Source organism: Trifolium pratense, linkage group LG7, assembly GCF_020283565.1.
Source record: "Trifolium pratense cultivar HEN17-A07 linkage group LG7, ARS_RC_1.1, whole genome shotgun sequence".
NCBI lineage: Eukaryota > Viridiplantae > Streptophyta > Magnoliopsida > Fabales > Fabaceae > Trifolium > Trifolium pratense.
The window spans coordinates 10,981,797-10,997,031 of record NC_060065.1 but is presented as its reverse complement, the minus strand read 5'-3'; the positions used below and the strand labels follow the sequence as shown (position 1 = coordinate 10,997,031).

Below are 15,235 nucleotides of genomic sequence, written 5' to 3'. Positions count from 1 at the left end.
CATGCCTTATTAATTATCTGCTCAAATTCGATCCAACTTTTGTTTGATAAAATGCAAAATGTAGCATAATTTGGTAACATGGTTTGCAAATGTCAATAAAGTGATAACATAGTTTGCAAATGACAATACAATAATAACATAGTTTGGTAACATAGTCTTCAACATAGACTTTCAAAAAATTCAATTAAAATTAAAATTAAGGTCTTCCAAGGAAATTCAAAAACAAAGAGGATCATGGTTGTGCGAGGAAATGGGTGAAAAACCTAATTTAATCAAGTGTGGTTTCGGGTTTCGGGTGTGGGTTTGAGTGATCTCAAACCCACACATGTGATATCGGGTGTCACCCGAACCTGAGCTCAAACCCAAACTCAGTTAACTTGGGTTTCGCCCGTTGACTCGGGTTTTAGTTCGGGTGGGCTCCGCGGATTTGGGTTTTCCTGTCATCTGTTGAATAATATAGTAAAAATGTTTTTGTTTTGGGTTAAGTAGCTTAGTGGCTAAAAATACCACTTTTCTGTTGAATAATATAGTAAAAATGTTTTTGTTTTGTGTTAAGTAGCCTAATGACTAGAAATACCACTTTTAAGGTAGATAAGTGGGATGATCGATGTTCGAACTTTGACATCTTATATAATGTAATGTCCCGACCAACTCAGAGATCCTATTATGGCCTTTTTAGTTTTACTTCTAACCTAAAAAAAAAAAATGCATGATTCATTGTTTTTATGTCTTATTTTGCTTTTAAAAGTAAACACGCCGATTAATCATTTTCCATTATTATTCATTTACTGGAATCAAACTGTTCATTGTATGTCTCGGGCGCATATAAAAACCATTTAACACAGTTTATATTTCTTCATTTCCATGTTCATTTCATTGAACTTTTTTGGTTTATCGTTCAACTACTCGGAAGCTAAGAAGCTATTTTTAATATAAAAGATGTATTCCTTGTTTTGTTTTTGACATCAAATAAAAGATGCATTCCTAATCATTCAATTTCTGATAAGATTCATAACATATCCCCTTTTCTCTGACATCTAGGCTGATCTAATTGAACGACTTCGTCTTCAATACAAGAAAGATTTGTTAAAGATTGTTGTTGGGTCATCACGAGGGGGCAGCCGGGGATAGGCATGGCAATGGGTACCCACGGGTACGGTTTTTACCTTCCCCGTTCCCCATACCCGAATCATTGATAAATACCCGTTCCCCGCCCATTACCCGACGGGGATGAAAAATTGAACCCAATCCCCGTCCCAAATGGGTTCGGGTATACCCAAATGGGTTCGGGTATCCCCGAACCTTGCCCTGCCCTGCTGAACCTTACCCGAACGCAAAATTTTCCCGAACACTGACATACATACAATACAAAAAAATTCAAATAATAAAGTACAAATCAAAATTTCAATGCATTAAACATACAAATGAAATGATATTCCAAAATATCAAACCAAAATTATCAAAACCATAAAATAGTACCGGTACAAACCAATATTCTAAAATACCATCAAAACAACCACATAACCAAGAATGTTCTACATCATTGTTCACTGAAATTGCTAATAAAACAAATAACTAAGAACCATTGTTCATTAAAAATTCTAACTCAAGTAGATAAATTATATGATATGTGACATTATAAATAAATAAATAGGCGTAATATAGTAATTTTATATAAACGGGCGGGTTCGGGGACGGGTTCGGGGTGGGTACCAATATCTCCGTTACCCGCCCCATCCCCATGTTTTGAAATCGGGGAAAACCCAAACCCGAACCCAAACCCAGTCAAATCGGTTTTTCCCCGTCAAATTCGGGGTGGGTTCGGGCGGGTACCCGCGGGTACGGGTTCTGTTGCCATGCCTAGCCGGGGATCATCCACATTGGGCCTAAGAACAACTCTACAAGTGAGTTGGACACCACACTCTTACCCAAAACCTTAAGGTGTTAGGTTTATGGGTCATCTCACTTATAAAGTGTTCAACCTCCACTTTTCTAAGCAATGTGGGACTTAACCACTCACACTTGCCACAACAATCTCCCCCTCAAGTGTGAGTCCATCCATTCTTGGATATGCTCCCCCTCAAGCGGAAGCTTTCTTCATCATACACTTGTACCGCCGTAAGCCACACTGCTCCACGGGACTCGCCGTCTGACCACCTTTGTCAGGAAGACTTTCGATACAAGGAGCCAGTTCAACCCTTCGTCGAACCAGGCTCTGATACCACTGTTGGGTCATCACGAGGGGGCAGCCGGGGGATCATCCACATTGGGCTTAAGAACAACTCTACAAGTGAGTTGGACACCACACTCTTACCCAAAACCTTAAGGTATTAGGTTTATGGGTCATCTCACTTATAAAGTGTTCAACCTCCACTTTTCTAAGCAATGTGGGACTTAACCACTCACACTTGCCACAACAATTGTAGATAGATATCATGCTATCTCATCAAGTATGAACATTTATAACATACTGACTGATACTGCAATTATAATGACTGCATCTCACGAGTTTCAGGGTATCGAGCAAAAGTAAACCGATATTGCAACTGATGGATAAACTGGTTTACCCTAACCTTGCTGCCTATAGGGATCAAATAATCCAATTCTCCCAACTCAACGATACAATATACTCTGAGGTTGGTCATGCTATATATAGAGGATCTGCAATCATGTTATACTTAAGGAATCAGTCTCTCTTTTAATGTATGATACTTCTATTTTATTTAGAACATTTTGATTCAAATTCGTATTTGTGATCATCTTTGATGCAGTTGGCTCTAAAGGCAAGTCAACTGCTTGAACAAACTAAATTGAGTGAACTTCGATCTAACAATGCTAGAAGTCGTTAATGACCAAATGGAGGACCTTGTGAGTGCTCCATTGGCAATTGAAGATGCTCTTGTCAGTTTATTTGATCACAATGATCATACCCTTCAAAGGAGGGTTGTGGAAACTTATATATGCAGGCTCTACCAGCCATATCTTGTCGGGGCCCTATCTTGTCAAAGCGAGCATCAAGATGCAGTGGCATATATCTGGTCTTATTGCTACGTGGGAGTTCTTAGAAGAACACGTCGAACGGAAGAATGGGGTTGAAGACAAAACACTAGTGAATAAACATAGTGAGAAGAAATGGGGAGTAATAGTTGTAAATAAATGTCTTCAACAATTTAGAAAGAAATAGTTGCGGCATGACTCACTAGCCCAAAACAAAGTAATTCAGCTGCATCACAAATTCAAGGTTGCAGAGTACAATGAGTTAATGAACCATCATAAGTAGCACCGCATAATAAGTATCAAAATGTAGTAGGAAGACAGTAAATAGAACGATAGGTCATATAGAATGGTCAGAAAAGCCAATATAGGACATGTATTTGAGGTCATTTGTATAGAAGATCAAAATCAATCTGTGACATATTTACAGAACTTTGATAGCACGATCTAGCAGTTCAAACCCCAGTCATAAGGCTGATATACCACCTTCAACTCAGAAGAGGCAAGCAGGTCCAACAATATTTCGGAGTCAGCTGGATCTAAGTAGTTTGACACATGCCTGATCACCTCAACCTCACTCTTGCCAAAATCTATGCTATACCTGAGCATGAACAAGGAGGAATAAATATTTTCAGATTCAATATCACCAAATTAAAACACTGTTTTTAACACTATTTCATTTAACAACTATCGATAATAGTGATCGCGTGTACATATTTGAGTTTTACACCACATTAAATATCACAATGAAATTAACCAATATATTGTTCATTTGTATCCTTACAAGATTCTTCATGTAGTTTTAAAGTTCAAGTGATACTACTTACCAGTCAAACTTACAAGATCAAAAGCTTAAGTACTCTGAGTTTGAACCATTCAACTAAGTATAGAATTTGAACTATTTTCTACTCACTGTGCGAGACAGAATGTGCTAGTGTATAAGATAATCAGTTGCTCTTTGCTTAAATTTACGAAAAAATCACACCAATATATTCAGAAATCAGAATCATCTGTTAAAAGAACTTACCATTTAAGAATCTTACTAGCATGTGCAACCTTTGCAGTCAAATCAATTTCAAGGCCTCCACTTCTCAGGAAGTTACGAGCTGCATCCAATAATTCTTCATCAATTTTTCCAGGAGAGTAGCACCGAAGTGCAGGCCCAGATCGGGTACCACATACCAAAGCAAAATGAATCAGAGGCTCAGGGTAAGGGAGTGCCATCTGCCAAACAAATAAATCAACGTGAGCATCAAAGTCAGTATGTTATTCGAAGTGATTTCAGGGTGAAAGTGTGTGTAGGGAAACAACAAAAGTTCTGTGAAATGGTGGCAGATTCATTTCTTGAATACATTCACAAAATGATTTAGCAGTAGCACAAACCGAAAATAAAACTTCTACAATCAATGTTAAAAACCATAATAAAACTTTTACAAATGCATTATTATGGTTGGTATACACAAAATGGAATAAAAACCAACTAACTGTTATTTTCTATTATGACTGTTGATTTCACAATGGTTTAGCCTTGTTATTTTCACATGAGAAACAGGGTTCAAGTCTTATTCAGGGGTAAATCATGTAATATATACTCCCTCTGTCCCAAATTATAACAGAAAAAGCCCACTTTTTTTTGTCCCAAATTATAAGGAAAAGGGACAAACATTTACTCTGTTTAATCATGTTGTTCGAAAAATTTAGCTTTTCTAAGAATTGTTTTACTTATTCTCATGAAATTAAATGCAAATTGCATTTAATTTTCCCCTCTTTCATTTTCTCCATAACCAATAACCAATGAAAATTGTTTTACATTTTCCCGTGAAACTTATTTCAAGGAAAAGACAAAAAGACATGTTCCAAATTATTATGGTTTGGTTTTCTTAATAAATTTGAATTGATTTTTTTTTTTCTATTATAATTTGGGATGGAGGGAATATATTACATTACATAGTATATAATATATAAACAAACTTCGGAGATGTCATGGTGACATGGTCCCCACCTAACCTAAGAAAGATCCATCAATGACACTAGGTTGTATAACTAGTTTAAAATATAAATAAAAAATTCAAATTAACAGAAAAGTAAGATATTGGAATTGCTTGCATAAAAGCTTACCTTTGAGCGTTTATCTTTTGCACCGAATGGCTTCTTAAGGTTATATGGAGGTCGCTGGTTTCCCCTCAATATGCCATTTTGAATAGCTGAAAGTGAGTAGGTGGAGCCACCGATAACATATTTGAACTCTCCAAATAATTTCCTTCTTTCTAATGTTCCCTCTGGATGACCCAATATTGAGATTGCATGGATGGCCATCATATTATAAAGATTAATAAAGAAAGCGAGCTTCTCTTCTCTAGACATGTCCCATATTTCCACTCTTTGGAGCTCTTCTACTATTCTCAGATACCTAAAATGATATAATAGTACAAATAAGTGAATAACATGTGAAATTCTGAAATGACTGGATGAATTATCAAGATTGCATGGCGTGTCAAGGTTCTGAAACTCTAAAGCAAAAGACAGAAAATGATAAAGACACCTTGCAAACTCCTCACTTCCATGTAAACTCGTATAATCAACACGGCGTCCATCTTCAAAAGCATAGGCTTCAAACATTGCAGAGGCCAGAAACCTCAGCCTTGATGCAATTTCTGCTATAGGCTTTGGATTGACAGTAGCAATCCCCCTAGGAATGTTGTGACATTGTGACACCACAATTGGATCATCATCCAAAAACCGATACACGTGATTACCATCCTCAAATAGATTCTCACTAAATCAAAACAAAAAGCAGGAAGGATTATTAACTCTAACAATAAAACAAATTACAACATTGAAATCAAAACACTGAGTATTTGGACTCACTCAAGAACATGTCGAAAGAAGAGTTTGCTGGCAAGCTTTCGAGCAAATTCAACAGCCTATACCAACAGTCAAGAATTAAAAAGAAAACAATGGCCTTGTGAAGCTAAAAACTGTATCGAGTAAATCTATGGGATACTAAGTGGATGATTTGTTTGATCATGTGATTCAAAGTATAGCAATACCTAATTATATGCAATACATTGTTATATATGATATGAGGCTTGAGACAAGCTTACCTCTGGCCTTTCCAAATATTGATCTTCTGATAAGAAGTCTAAAGCATCTGAGCCCAGAAAACAGTTGGTGAACCTGCGCATTTTGTACAATCTGTCCTTCACAGTAATAGATTCTTTCATTTTGCGAGCAATAAGAGCCAATTCATCAACTGCTCCAGTGCTGGAAATATCATCCTCTCCTGAAAAAGGTGGTGATGGAGTTTCAAATAATGGTGCTTCAGTAATAAGAAAGTCAATCTTCTCATCAAGCTTTCCAGACTCATCCAAGTTTTTTAGCTCACTCAAGCCTCCAATACAGATTTCATTGAAAAACAACTTGGGAACAGAAGTAGATCCAGAAATCTTCTCCAGCTCCATCTTTCTACCGGGATATACATCTATATTGATTTCCACATACCTAAGCCTTTTTGTGCGTAAAAATAGCCTAAATATTTTAGATTCTTGGCACCCTAGTTTTGTGTACAATATAATCCTTCCTTTCAAGGCTATTGGTGGTGGTGGACCATCTGTTATTGAATCCTTCTGACCAGTTTTGTTTACCGCATCAGCATCAGATGACTTCTTAATATAATTTAAAGGATTCCAGGCAGATTTCTCTGCTGGCTTCTCAGAAACCAATTTGGCTTCATTAACTTCCGAGATATCTGAAATATCCTTGCCTTCATCATCAAAACTATCCACAGCAGCTTCATCACTTTTTCCAGAAAGGCGGCGCAGCATAGTGGAGACCGCCACTGCACTTTTCTCCTTGACAAGATTTTTAAGAGCTACTGCCTTCTCAACCACACCTGGACTGCCCTGATCACCATCCAACTTACGGATAGATGTGCTCCGGTTAGCTTCCATCCCTGGAATCTCTGTTCCATCGAATACAGGGTCCAAATTGCTGTCCTCATTTGGAATTTCATCCGCCTTCTGATCCATATCTGTGGATTCCGTGCCTCTCCCGACATTCTCCTCTTTTGCCAAATCATCCTGTCCTGAATTATCATCTAGATTTTTTTCTTCACTTTTATGTTCAAAATCTCTGCCGGCCTCAACCTTATCACCAGAATACTCTTGCCCAACATGTTCGACTTCAGTTTCAGTTTTGGCCTGGGCCAAACCAGAATCTCCAATGACATTGTCATTTATTTCTGCATCAGTATCAGACTTAGTCCTTCCATCTTTGACGTCCTTTATCACGTCCGATATATCATCCAGTTTGTTGTCAAACTCGGTGTCGCCATGACCAATATTCTGAGCTTTTGCCTCTTTCTCCTGATCTTCAATCTGAATGGCAGAAGCATCTTCTTGCAGCTTCTCAACCTCTTGGGAACTTGCTGCCTTTGTCTCGGACAAATGCTGATTTTCCATAGTGAACGGAAGCAATGGTTTATATGCTACGCTACACTCTAATTAAAAGACCTGCAAGCAATAACACAACAAAATGCCAGTGTAAGCAATAAGACTTCGTTGTTGTTTTTGTTGTTATTTCCATTACTAATTAGTATTGTCAATTGCGGATGACACAAAATAGCGGTTTGTCGAAATCTGCTGTACTAAAATGCTATAGCGCCGCTAATTGACAACACAGTTCGTAATTGATTCTTTCCGTATTTATGATAATCAGCAATTATAACTGCACAACCATAGAAGACAATAAATAAGAACGAGATTAATTAATAATTATTATCTCGGCGGAATTATTTTTCCCTAGTCATATTGTTTCCCTATCTTGGTATGTCATAACATAAACATGTAATAATCATACACAATCTCGGCGGAACTGGATTTGCTGCTGTAGATATACACGCGGTAATTAATCATGACCATTAACTTGTGATCGGATAGTTTAGATTACACATCATTTTTAACATAGTTAAACTATCTCAGCCATTTATCCAAATCAGACGGTTGAGAGCAGTAAATGCGCTACTCGCGCAGTTACTGCACCAAATCCAATTCTCTATCTCGGCACCTCCTAATATTAATTCTTAAATCATGTGATAAGATTTCTCAAAAAAAAAAAAAATGTGATGAGATATTGGAATATGATTGGACCGTAAAACTTGCTTACTTATTAAACTCAACAAGGATACAACCCTGTTGTAAACATTTTCAAAATACCATTCATGATTCATTCATTAGAGATATTGAAATAAAAAATTGGTAATAGAGTGATCTAGTGAACAACAACCAAATCATACATACTCTTAATGAATATAACAAAAATTGAAAACGCATCAAGTAACAGATATAAGCGTATAGAAAAAATTCCAAATCTCAATACGTAATAACACAATAATATGGATGCATATAAAAAATTGGATTCATATATATCGCAATTACTTTGTTCCCGATCTATTAGCAGTGAGTGTCAGAAATAAGATCAAGATGAAAAACCCTAACAAAGTATAGTTGATTATTAGTATATAGAAGATTGAAAGCATAGGTAGCATGTATATTGAAAACGAAAATGAGAAGGAAAAGGAGAAGTTACTTACCGAGAGAGAGATCGGAAGAAGAAGAAGAAGAAGAAGAAGTGGTTTATGCGTTATTTGACTTTGAAGAGTCCAAAGTTGAAAAATGAAACGGAATTGTCAATATTCAGACAATGGGAGGGAGAAGCGGGAATTGAAGTCCTACTTGGTTTGGGTTTTGGGCTGCTTTGCCCAAACTATTTTTTCCAACAACAATATTAGTAAAAAAAAAAAAATTATAATCTAATTCACTTTACTTTCATTCCCTCTCGTAATTTTCTATCTCTTGATTAATTTTATTCTCTGGGAAAATATAATTAAGAGAATGATAAAAAGTATGAGAGAAAAGTAAAGAAGATGATCAAATTTAATTTTGATATATTATATCAATTTGGTCTTCTTGCACACACCATAAACATTTTTCCTGCACGAATAAATACATTTTGAAGGGACGCAATTGATTCAACATTCGATTATATCTTCCACTTTTGCCCGATTTAAAGCGTCTATGCATGTGTTTACAAACCTCTTTTGTTTGCCTACTTGCTTCATTCTTGAAGTTTGTTGGCATAAAGGTGATCATGATGTTTTCGTACTTAATGTGAATGATAGTATCCAGAAAAACATATTTTGGGGATCTTGTGCATAATTATGATGAAACTTTTCAATGTGGGTTATTTGGGAGTATAGGTTGGTTAAATTTGCTTCATATAGAATTTTGGGCCTCTTGTTGGTCTCAGGTTGTGTTGGCAAGCTAGGTTTTACACGGTTGTCTGTTATTTTGATTCGCTTCATGCAATGCAATAAGAGATTACATGAAGAAAGATTAAAATTTTACCCTCCACCACACTCTGCAAGACGGAAATGTTTGGTTTGATATTTTAGCAAGTTGGGTGCTAATTATATAGATACGTTGATTATGGTTCATGAGTCACCTCTATGTCTTTCTTCAACCTTGTTAGTTAATGTTGTTAGCGTATCCTTTATTAGGACTTAATTGATTTTTTTTTCCTTTCTATTTTATTCCAACAAAAAATAATTTTTGGGTTAGTGTGTCTCCTGATTTGGAAGTAACCCCTAATTTATGTGCCTATCTAAATTAGGGGTTGATTTTTGGTATTGGTTTTCTTACCTTTTGAATTTTGGCTAAAACTATTTGCTTTTCAGTGATTAGTTTTTCCTTGTCTCGTCTATCACTCCCAAAATTTACTCATTTGTCCTCATAATGTTAGTTTGCCATGTGTCTCGTGCTGTGGAAGTAATAATTACAAAAAAAAAAACAAACGAAGCAAGTAGTTCTTTCCCCAATGTGGTGTTTTAAACAAAAAAAAAGAAGGCTTAAATGTAGTTTTACCTCATATTTTGAATAAATCGGAATTTTATCCCCTATTTCACTAAAACGGTAATTAATCTCTCTATGTAACTCCAAATTTAGTGGAATTTGATTTTGTGAAAAGCTAACTCGATTACGGTTATTTTGGTACCAGTTTGGTGAATTATTGATCAAAACACTCCCTTATTAATTTACTTTATTTTCTGTTTTGTCAGTTTAATGAGCATGCTAAACGAATATGAGAAGCAAGTTAAAATCTCAATTGTCATTAACAGGAAAATCAAGGTAATTCTAATTATTTTTCAACTACAACAATAACAATACAATGGAAATAAATTCAATATTTTATAACATTCCGTGTCGGAATGTTATAAAATATTGAATTTATTTCCATTGTATTGTTATTGTTGTAGTTGAAAAATAATTAGAATTACCTTGATTTTCCTGTTAATGACAATTGAGATTTTAACTTGCTTCTCATATTCGTTTAGCATGCTCATTAAACTGACAAAACAGAAAATAAAGTAAGGTAGTGTTTTCTTTATAGTGGGGGAAATTTGTTCAATCAAATGTTTAGGTTAAATTTTACCTTTTTAAAAAAGGAGTGGTACCAAAGGGGTTAAATTGTACTTTTTACCTGCTAGCTTTCACAGGTTTGCAACTTAACTAGTATTTGATTATTAGTAGAGAATTTGGGTGAAATTTGGTGGTTATGTTAGTGATCTTTTAATCTTTATTATTTTTTTTTGAAGAAACTAAAATGAGATATATATTAACTAAAAATAGTCACCTTAGCAAAAGGTGTGCCTAGATGAGCTACCAATGTTTACAAATAGACAGAAAGAAAAATATAAAGATATAAAGATAAAAATCATACAAGGCCCAAACATAACAAAGGACTCGACCACCAGCTATGGTAGTTTAAAGCCAAAGTAACATTCTTTGACTTCAACCACCTAAACGAAAATAACTTGATCTTGTCCAATAACTGAATAGAAGTGCTAGTTGAGCCTCTGAACAACCTATGATTTCTTTCCGTCCAAATGACCCATACACTGACAAGCCAAATAAGCTGCAAAAAAGACCGGCGAGCCCGAGAACCACCCAATGATGATGTGAAATGAACAAAGTGTTCCCGGATAGTACTGGAGTCCGTCACAGAAATGTCAATCCACATGCCTACCAAAGCCCAAAGGGAACCAAAGAAACTACAAGAGATGAATAAATGATGAGCCGACTCTGCCTCCCCACAACCAGCTACGCACACCTGTGCTGAAGAAGATATGATGCCTCGAATAACCAGGTTTGTCTTTGTAGGTAACCTGTCCCGAAGTAGACGCCACGCAAAGATGGATACCTTCAACGGAATCTGAGGATGCCAAATAAGATGAGTTGCTTCATCCATAGTAACCGAATCACGAGTAGTCAAAAGCTGGTAAACTCCTCGGACAGTATAACCTGTGTCAGGATCTGGCTGCCACTGCCACCTATCTGAGTGTTGTGCCTGTAAAGAGATGTTAGCAAGTAAAAACTGACACTCCCTCAACATGTCCTCCTCCCACGCCCTCAACTGCCTCCGCCAAACCCAAGTCACCCCATCCATCCCCCACCCTAACGCGAACATCTCGGCCACCGTACGCGATTTGGTCTCTGATAAAGCAAACAGACGGCCAAATCGCTCACATAAAGGAGTCTCATCCACCCAGGGGTCAGTCCAAAAAAGAGTATCTGAACCATCCCCCACCTTCCTAACCACATTCTCCCTAAACCAACCTCCCCCTGACTCTCCAACTCCATCCCGAATGCTCACTATTTGAAAATGATTCATCTTTTTAAGGATAAAAGATTGTGGATAGACCAAGGTAACTTTAATATTTGGATACCAATTTCCCAAAATAATTTCTTTTTGCTTCTTTTTTTTTTTTTTCTCATGCTTCTTCTTATTCACTTATGTTGCATTTTTCTTTAATTTTTTAAATTAATTCGAATAATTCGAACAATTATAGTAACGCTATGAATAGTAACAATATTTTTTAACGGTAACATTGATTATCTTTTTTTAGATAAAAGCCTATAAATATTTCACTTCCAAACAAAACTAACTATACTTATAAGATGTTTAGTTTTTTCCTTTTGTTTATAACTCGCCTTGCCTTGCTTTTCATTTTTTGTTATATCACCAATTATGAGGAACTAGATTTTAAAATATTCGTGGGATCATATTATATTTTTTATTATCATGTTGCAAGAACCAAAAGCAATATTAAGCATAATATTATTTTCATAAATAAATGATATTTTATTTCATATATGATTTAATAAAATTGTTGTGTCGTGCTTTTTTTGGATATTTTAAAAATAACAAAATGAGCAAAATAAATTGTGAAAGCGTTTAGCAGAACAAAATAGAACGGAATAAAATTTCCATTTTTTGTTTGGGTATTTTACATAGGAATGAAATAAAATTTCTATTCCGTTGTACTGGACAAAGATAAAACTATATGTGCACTTCATCAGTATGAAAAAAAAAAGGTCAAATATAAATGCATAACGTTTAAATAAATGTGTAGAAATAGAAAATTTGAATATATCTTACATTTTGGAATCTGGTGCAAAATGATTCTAAGAAGTGATCGAATACAATTTTAATAAGCCACTACAAAGATTACACAATACAATTTTAAATATTAAGAAGTGATCGAATACATCAAGAGACCATACAAAGAATGCATAACAAATAAAGATTCCATAAGTGTACAATAACAGTTGATTTTTGCTTATAAATAAGATTGGAGGGAGTACACCAATAGTGGCTATAATTACCTATTATTCTTTTCATGGTTCCAACGGCTTACCCTCCATCAACTATTTTACTGCACCATAAATATAATACTATATGCAAGAATTCGACTTGAGGTTTTTGAGGGACTACAATCCAAAATATATTTTAGTTATTGCATCAAAATGTGATGACAATGGTTATATATTCTAGACAGTCTTTAAAACGAAGGAAAACAAACTACCATCGATTATGGAAATTTGAAAAGGTTAATCTATTATCAAACAAACCAAGGCAGAATTTAAAATGGCCAAAACAAACAAAAATAAATTACCAATTTTAGAAAAATAGATAGAAACACCTTATCAAAGGAGTACCAATTTGAATTTCTCCACACAAAAAAAAAAAAAAAAAAACCGCAAGTTTGGAAAAAGCAGAATCTCCTTGTCATAACTCACATAAAAAAAAAAAAGAGAACCCGTCCTTTTGCTGAACCCTAAATAAACATTGCTGTAAAATTGTTATTGCCAATATAGATCAATGCTTAATTTTATTAATACTCTTATAAACAATTCTTCAAATTCTCCAACATGCAACCAATCACCCAAAATAGAACTAATAATGAGAACAGAGAAGGAAAAATAAAAATGGAACTCTAGAAAGAATTACCCAAAAGTTTCTTTGGAAACTCAAAAAAGCAATCGGAGATGTGAACAATAATGAGAAATCGGATATCACCAAAAAGAAATTGGAGATGTGAATATCAGATTTGAAGAAGAAAATGACTAAAGTGAAGATGTCAAGAAATTGGAGATTCTTTGAATGTGACAAGAATTTAAAGCTCGTAGGTATGGAAATAAACAAAGTGTAAAATGTAACCTTGAAACTGAAAGATAAAAATCGCATAGGAATCAAAGGAGTTGCTTTAATTTTTTTTTTACTAATCATAGAGTTAATTGGATGGTGAACATGAACCGTATGAGTGCATTCAATTAAGCAATTGATTGATAAAGCATATACATGTTACTATTATTTTGTACAAATCTTTTACTAATAAAAGGAAGGTTGAGTTGCTCATAAACAAACATTGTGAAAATGTTTCTAATCTCTATTAAAATATTTTACTTATTTCTTTTAATTTATTAAATTAAATCTAAAAAAACGAAATTAGCATCATCATAATTGTATGAGTAACAAAAAAAATCATCATAATTGTATGCATCTTTTTACATTCCTCCAAATATAACTTATAAAATCAGAAAGTTTAGTGACTAATAGGTTCACTCTCACTCTTTATAACCACCACCCCACATTCTTTTTCTACTCATTCCTAAATCTTAATATTTGACTTTTTTCACTCAATCTTTGAGGTATTTCTACCATGGTGCTATGTATTGATATCCAACAATATTCATTTGTACTAATGTTTAGTTTTTGTTCTTCATTTGTAGGTTGAAAGAAATAATTTTTCGCTACAAATAGAATGTTAATGGATGAAAAGATCGATATTCTCAATTACTCTTATCAAATTATATTGTTCATTTAAAAGTTATATTTAAAATATTTTTTTATCATAACAATGATGGTAAGTATACAATCTTATTTTTCTCATTTATTTACTGATATTGGTTGTTTATTTGTTATCGAGAACATAGAACCGTTATATTATTTTAGTCTACTTACTCCAGATCCATGTGATAGAACCAGCGGAAGAAAAAGGTATATACTAATTTATAGATTTTTTGTTTGAGTCATCGTTTACTTTCTCCAAAATAACTCTTGGGTACATATTCTTCAACTTTTAATAATGTCTTATGTTCTTTTCTTACTTTTCATGTATGCCTTCACTAATTTATTGATTTCTATGGCAGAATATTGACTAAATTATCTATTGATTTTCATGCATCCTTACGATAAATTTGTAAAACAAATGGTCACTCATATAAGAATATCTTATCATCTATTGTATATTCAGTTTCACCCTTTTATTATTTATCCATTTTGTATTTCATATTCTTCATATATGTCTTGATTAATCCATAATATTTACGGTTGGATATCTATTATATTGATCGGCCAAATTATATCTTGAAAATTGATATAATGTCTTTTACTATTAAAAGGAAGCTTGAATTGCTCTTAGGCCTTCTTTGTGATGACGTGACACCTCTAAGAAAATTCTTACAAAAGAATATATCAATGAAAAATGAAAAATTTAATTAATAGTGATCAACTAATATTATAAGACCTACAAATTTATATTCCGGTTATGGTTTAGAGAGGGACATAAATGATACTATGACCATCAAATTCTCATGATTGTTGGAATTCTAAAATGAAATTCTCACAAGAAGATAAGAAAACATGATTGATTGCTCATGTTCGGAATGTGAGGAAGATTTGAAGGAGAACTTAGGTGAGTTTCGTCAATCTCTTGAATAATTTCCTAACTTATCAACTACCACTACTAGAAAAAAATCAATCTGGGACGGAAATTTCCGTCGCGTAACAGTTGAAATTTCCGTCCCAATTCATATCTGGGACAGAATTTGTGACAAAATTA

General features: G+C 34.4%; 1 protein-coding gene across 4 annotated transcripts; it reads right to left on the bottom strand.

Moving 5' to 3' along the window:
- Positions 1 to 3,123: 3,123 nt before the first annotated feature.
- On the bottom strand, positions 3,124 to 9,031 carry LOC123896937. 4 transcript variants are annotated; one of them, XM_045947374.1, is made up of 8 exons: positions 8,585 to 8,726; positions 8,430 to 8,484; positions 6,099 to 7,505; positions 5,863 to 5,918; positions 5,537 to 5,770; positions 5,113 to 5,404; positions 4,022 to 4,218; positions 3,124 to 3,595 (listed from the first exon to the last, which is right to left on the bottom strand). In XM_045947374.1, exons 3-8 carry the CDS (start codon positions 7,452 to 7,454, stop codon positions 3,442 to 3,444), a joined length of 2,289 nt encoding a protein of 762 aa, XP_045803330.1. In that variant the 5' UTR covers positions 7,455 to 7,505; positions 8,430 to 8,484; positions 8,585 to 8,726; the 3' UTR covers positions 3,124 to 3,441. The 4 variants fall into 4 exon arrangements, with proteins under 4 accessions (XP_045803330.1, XP_045803331.1, XP_045803329.1 ...); XM_045947375.1 differs by lacking the exon at positions 8,430 to 8,484 and having other exon boundaries at positions 8,585 to 9,031; XM_045947373.1 differs by having other exon boundaries at positions 3,170 to 3,595; positions 5,113 to 5,770; positions 8,585 to 8,729.
- Between the last annotated feature and the right edge of the window lie 6,204 nt (positions 9,032 to 15,235).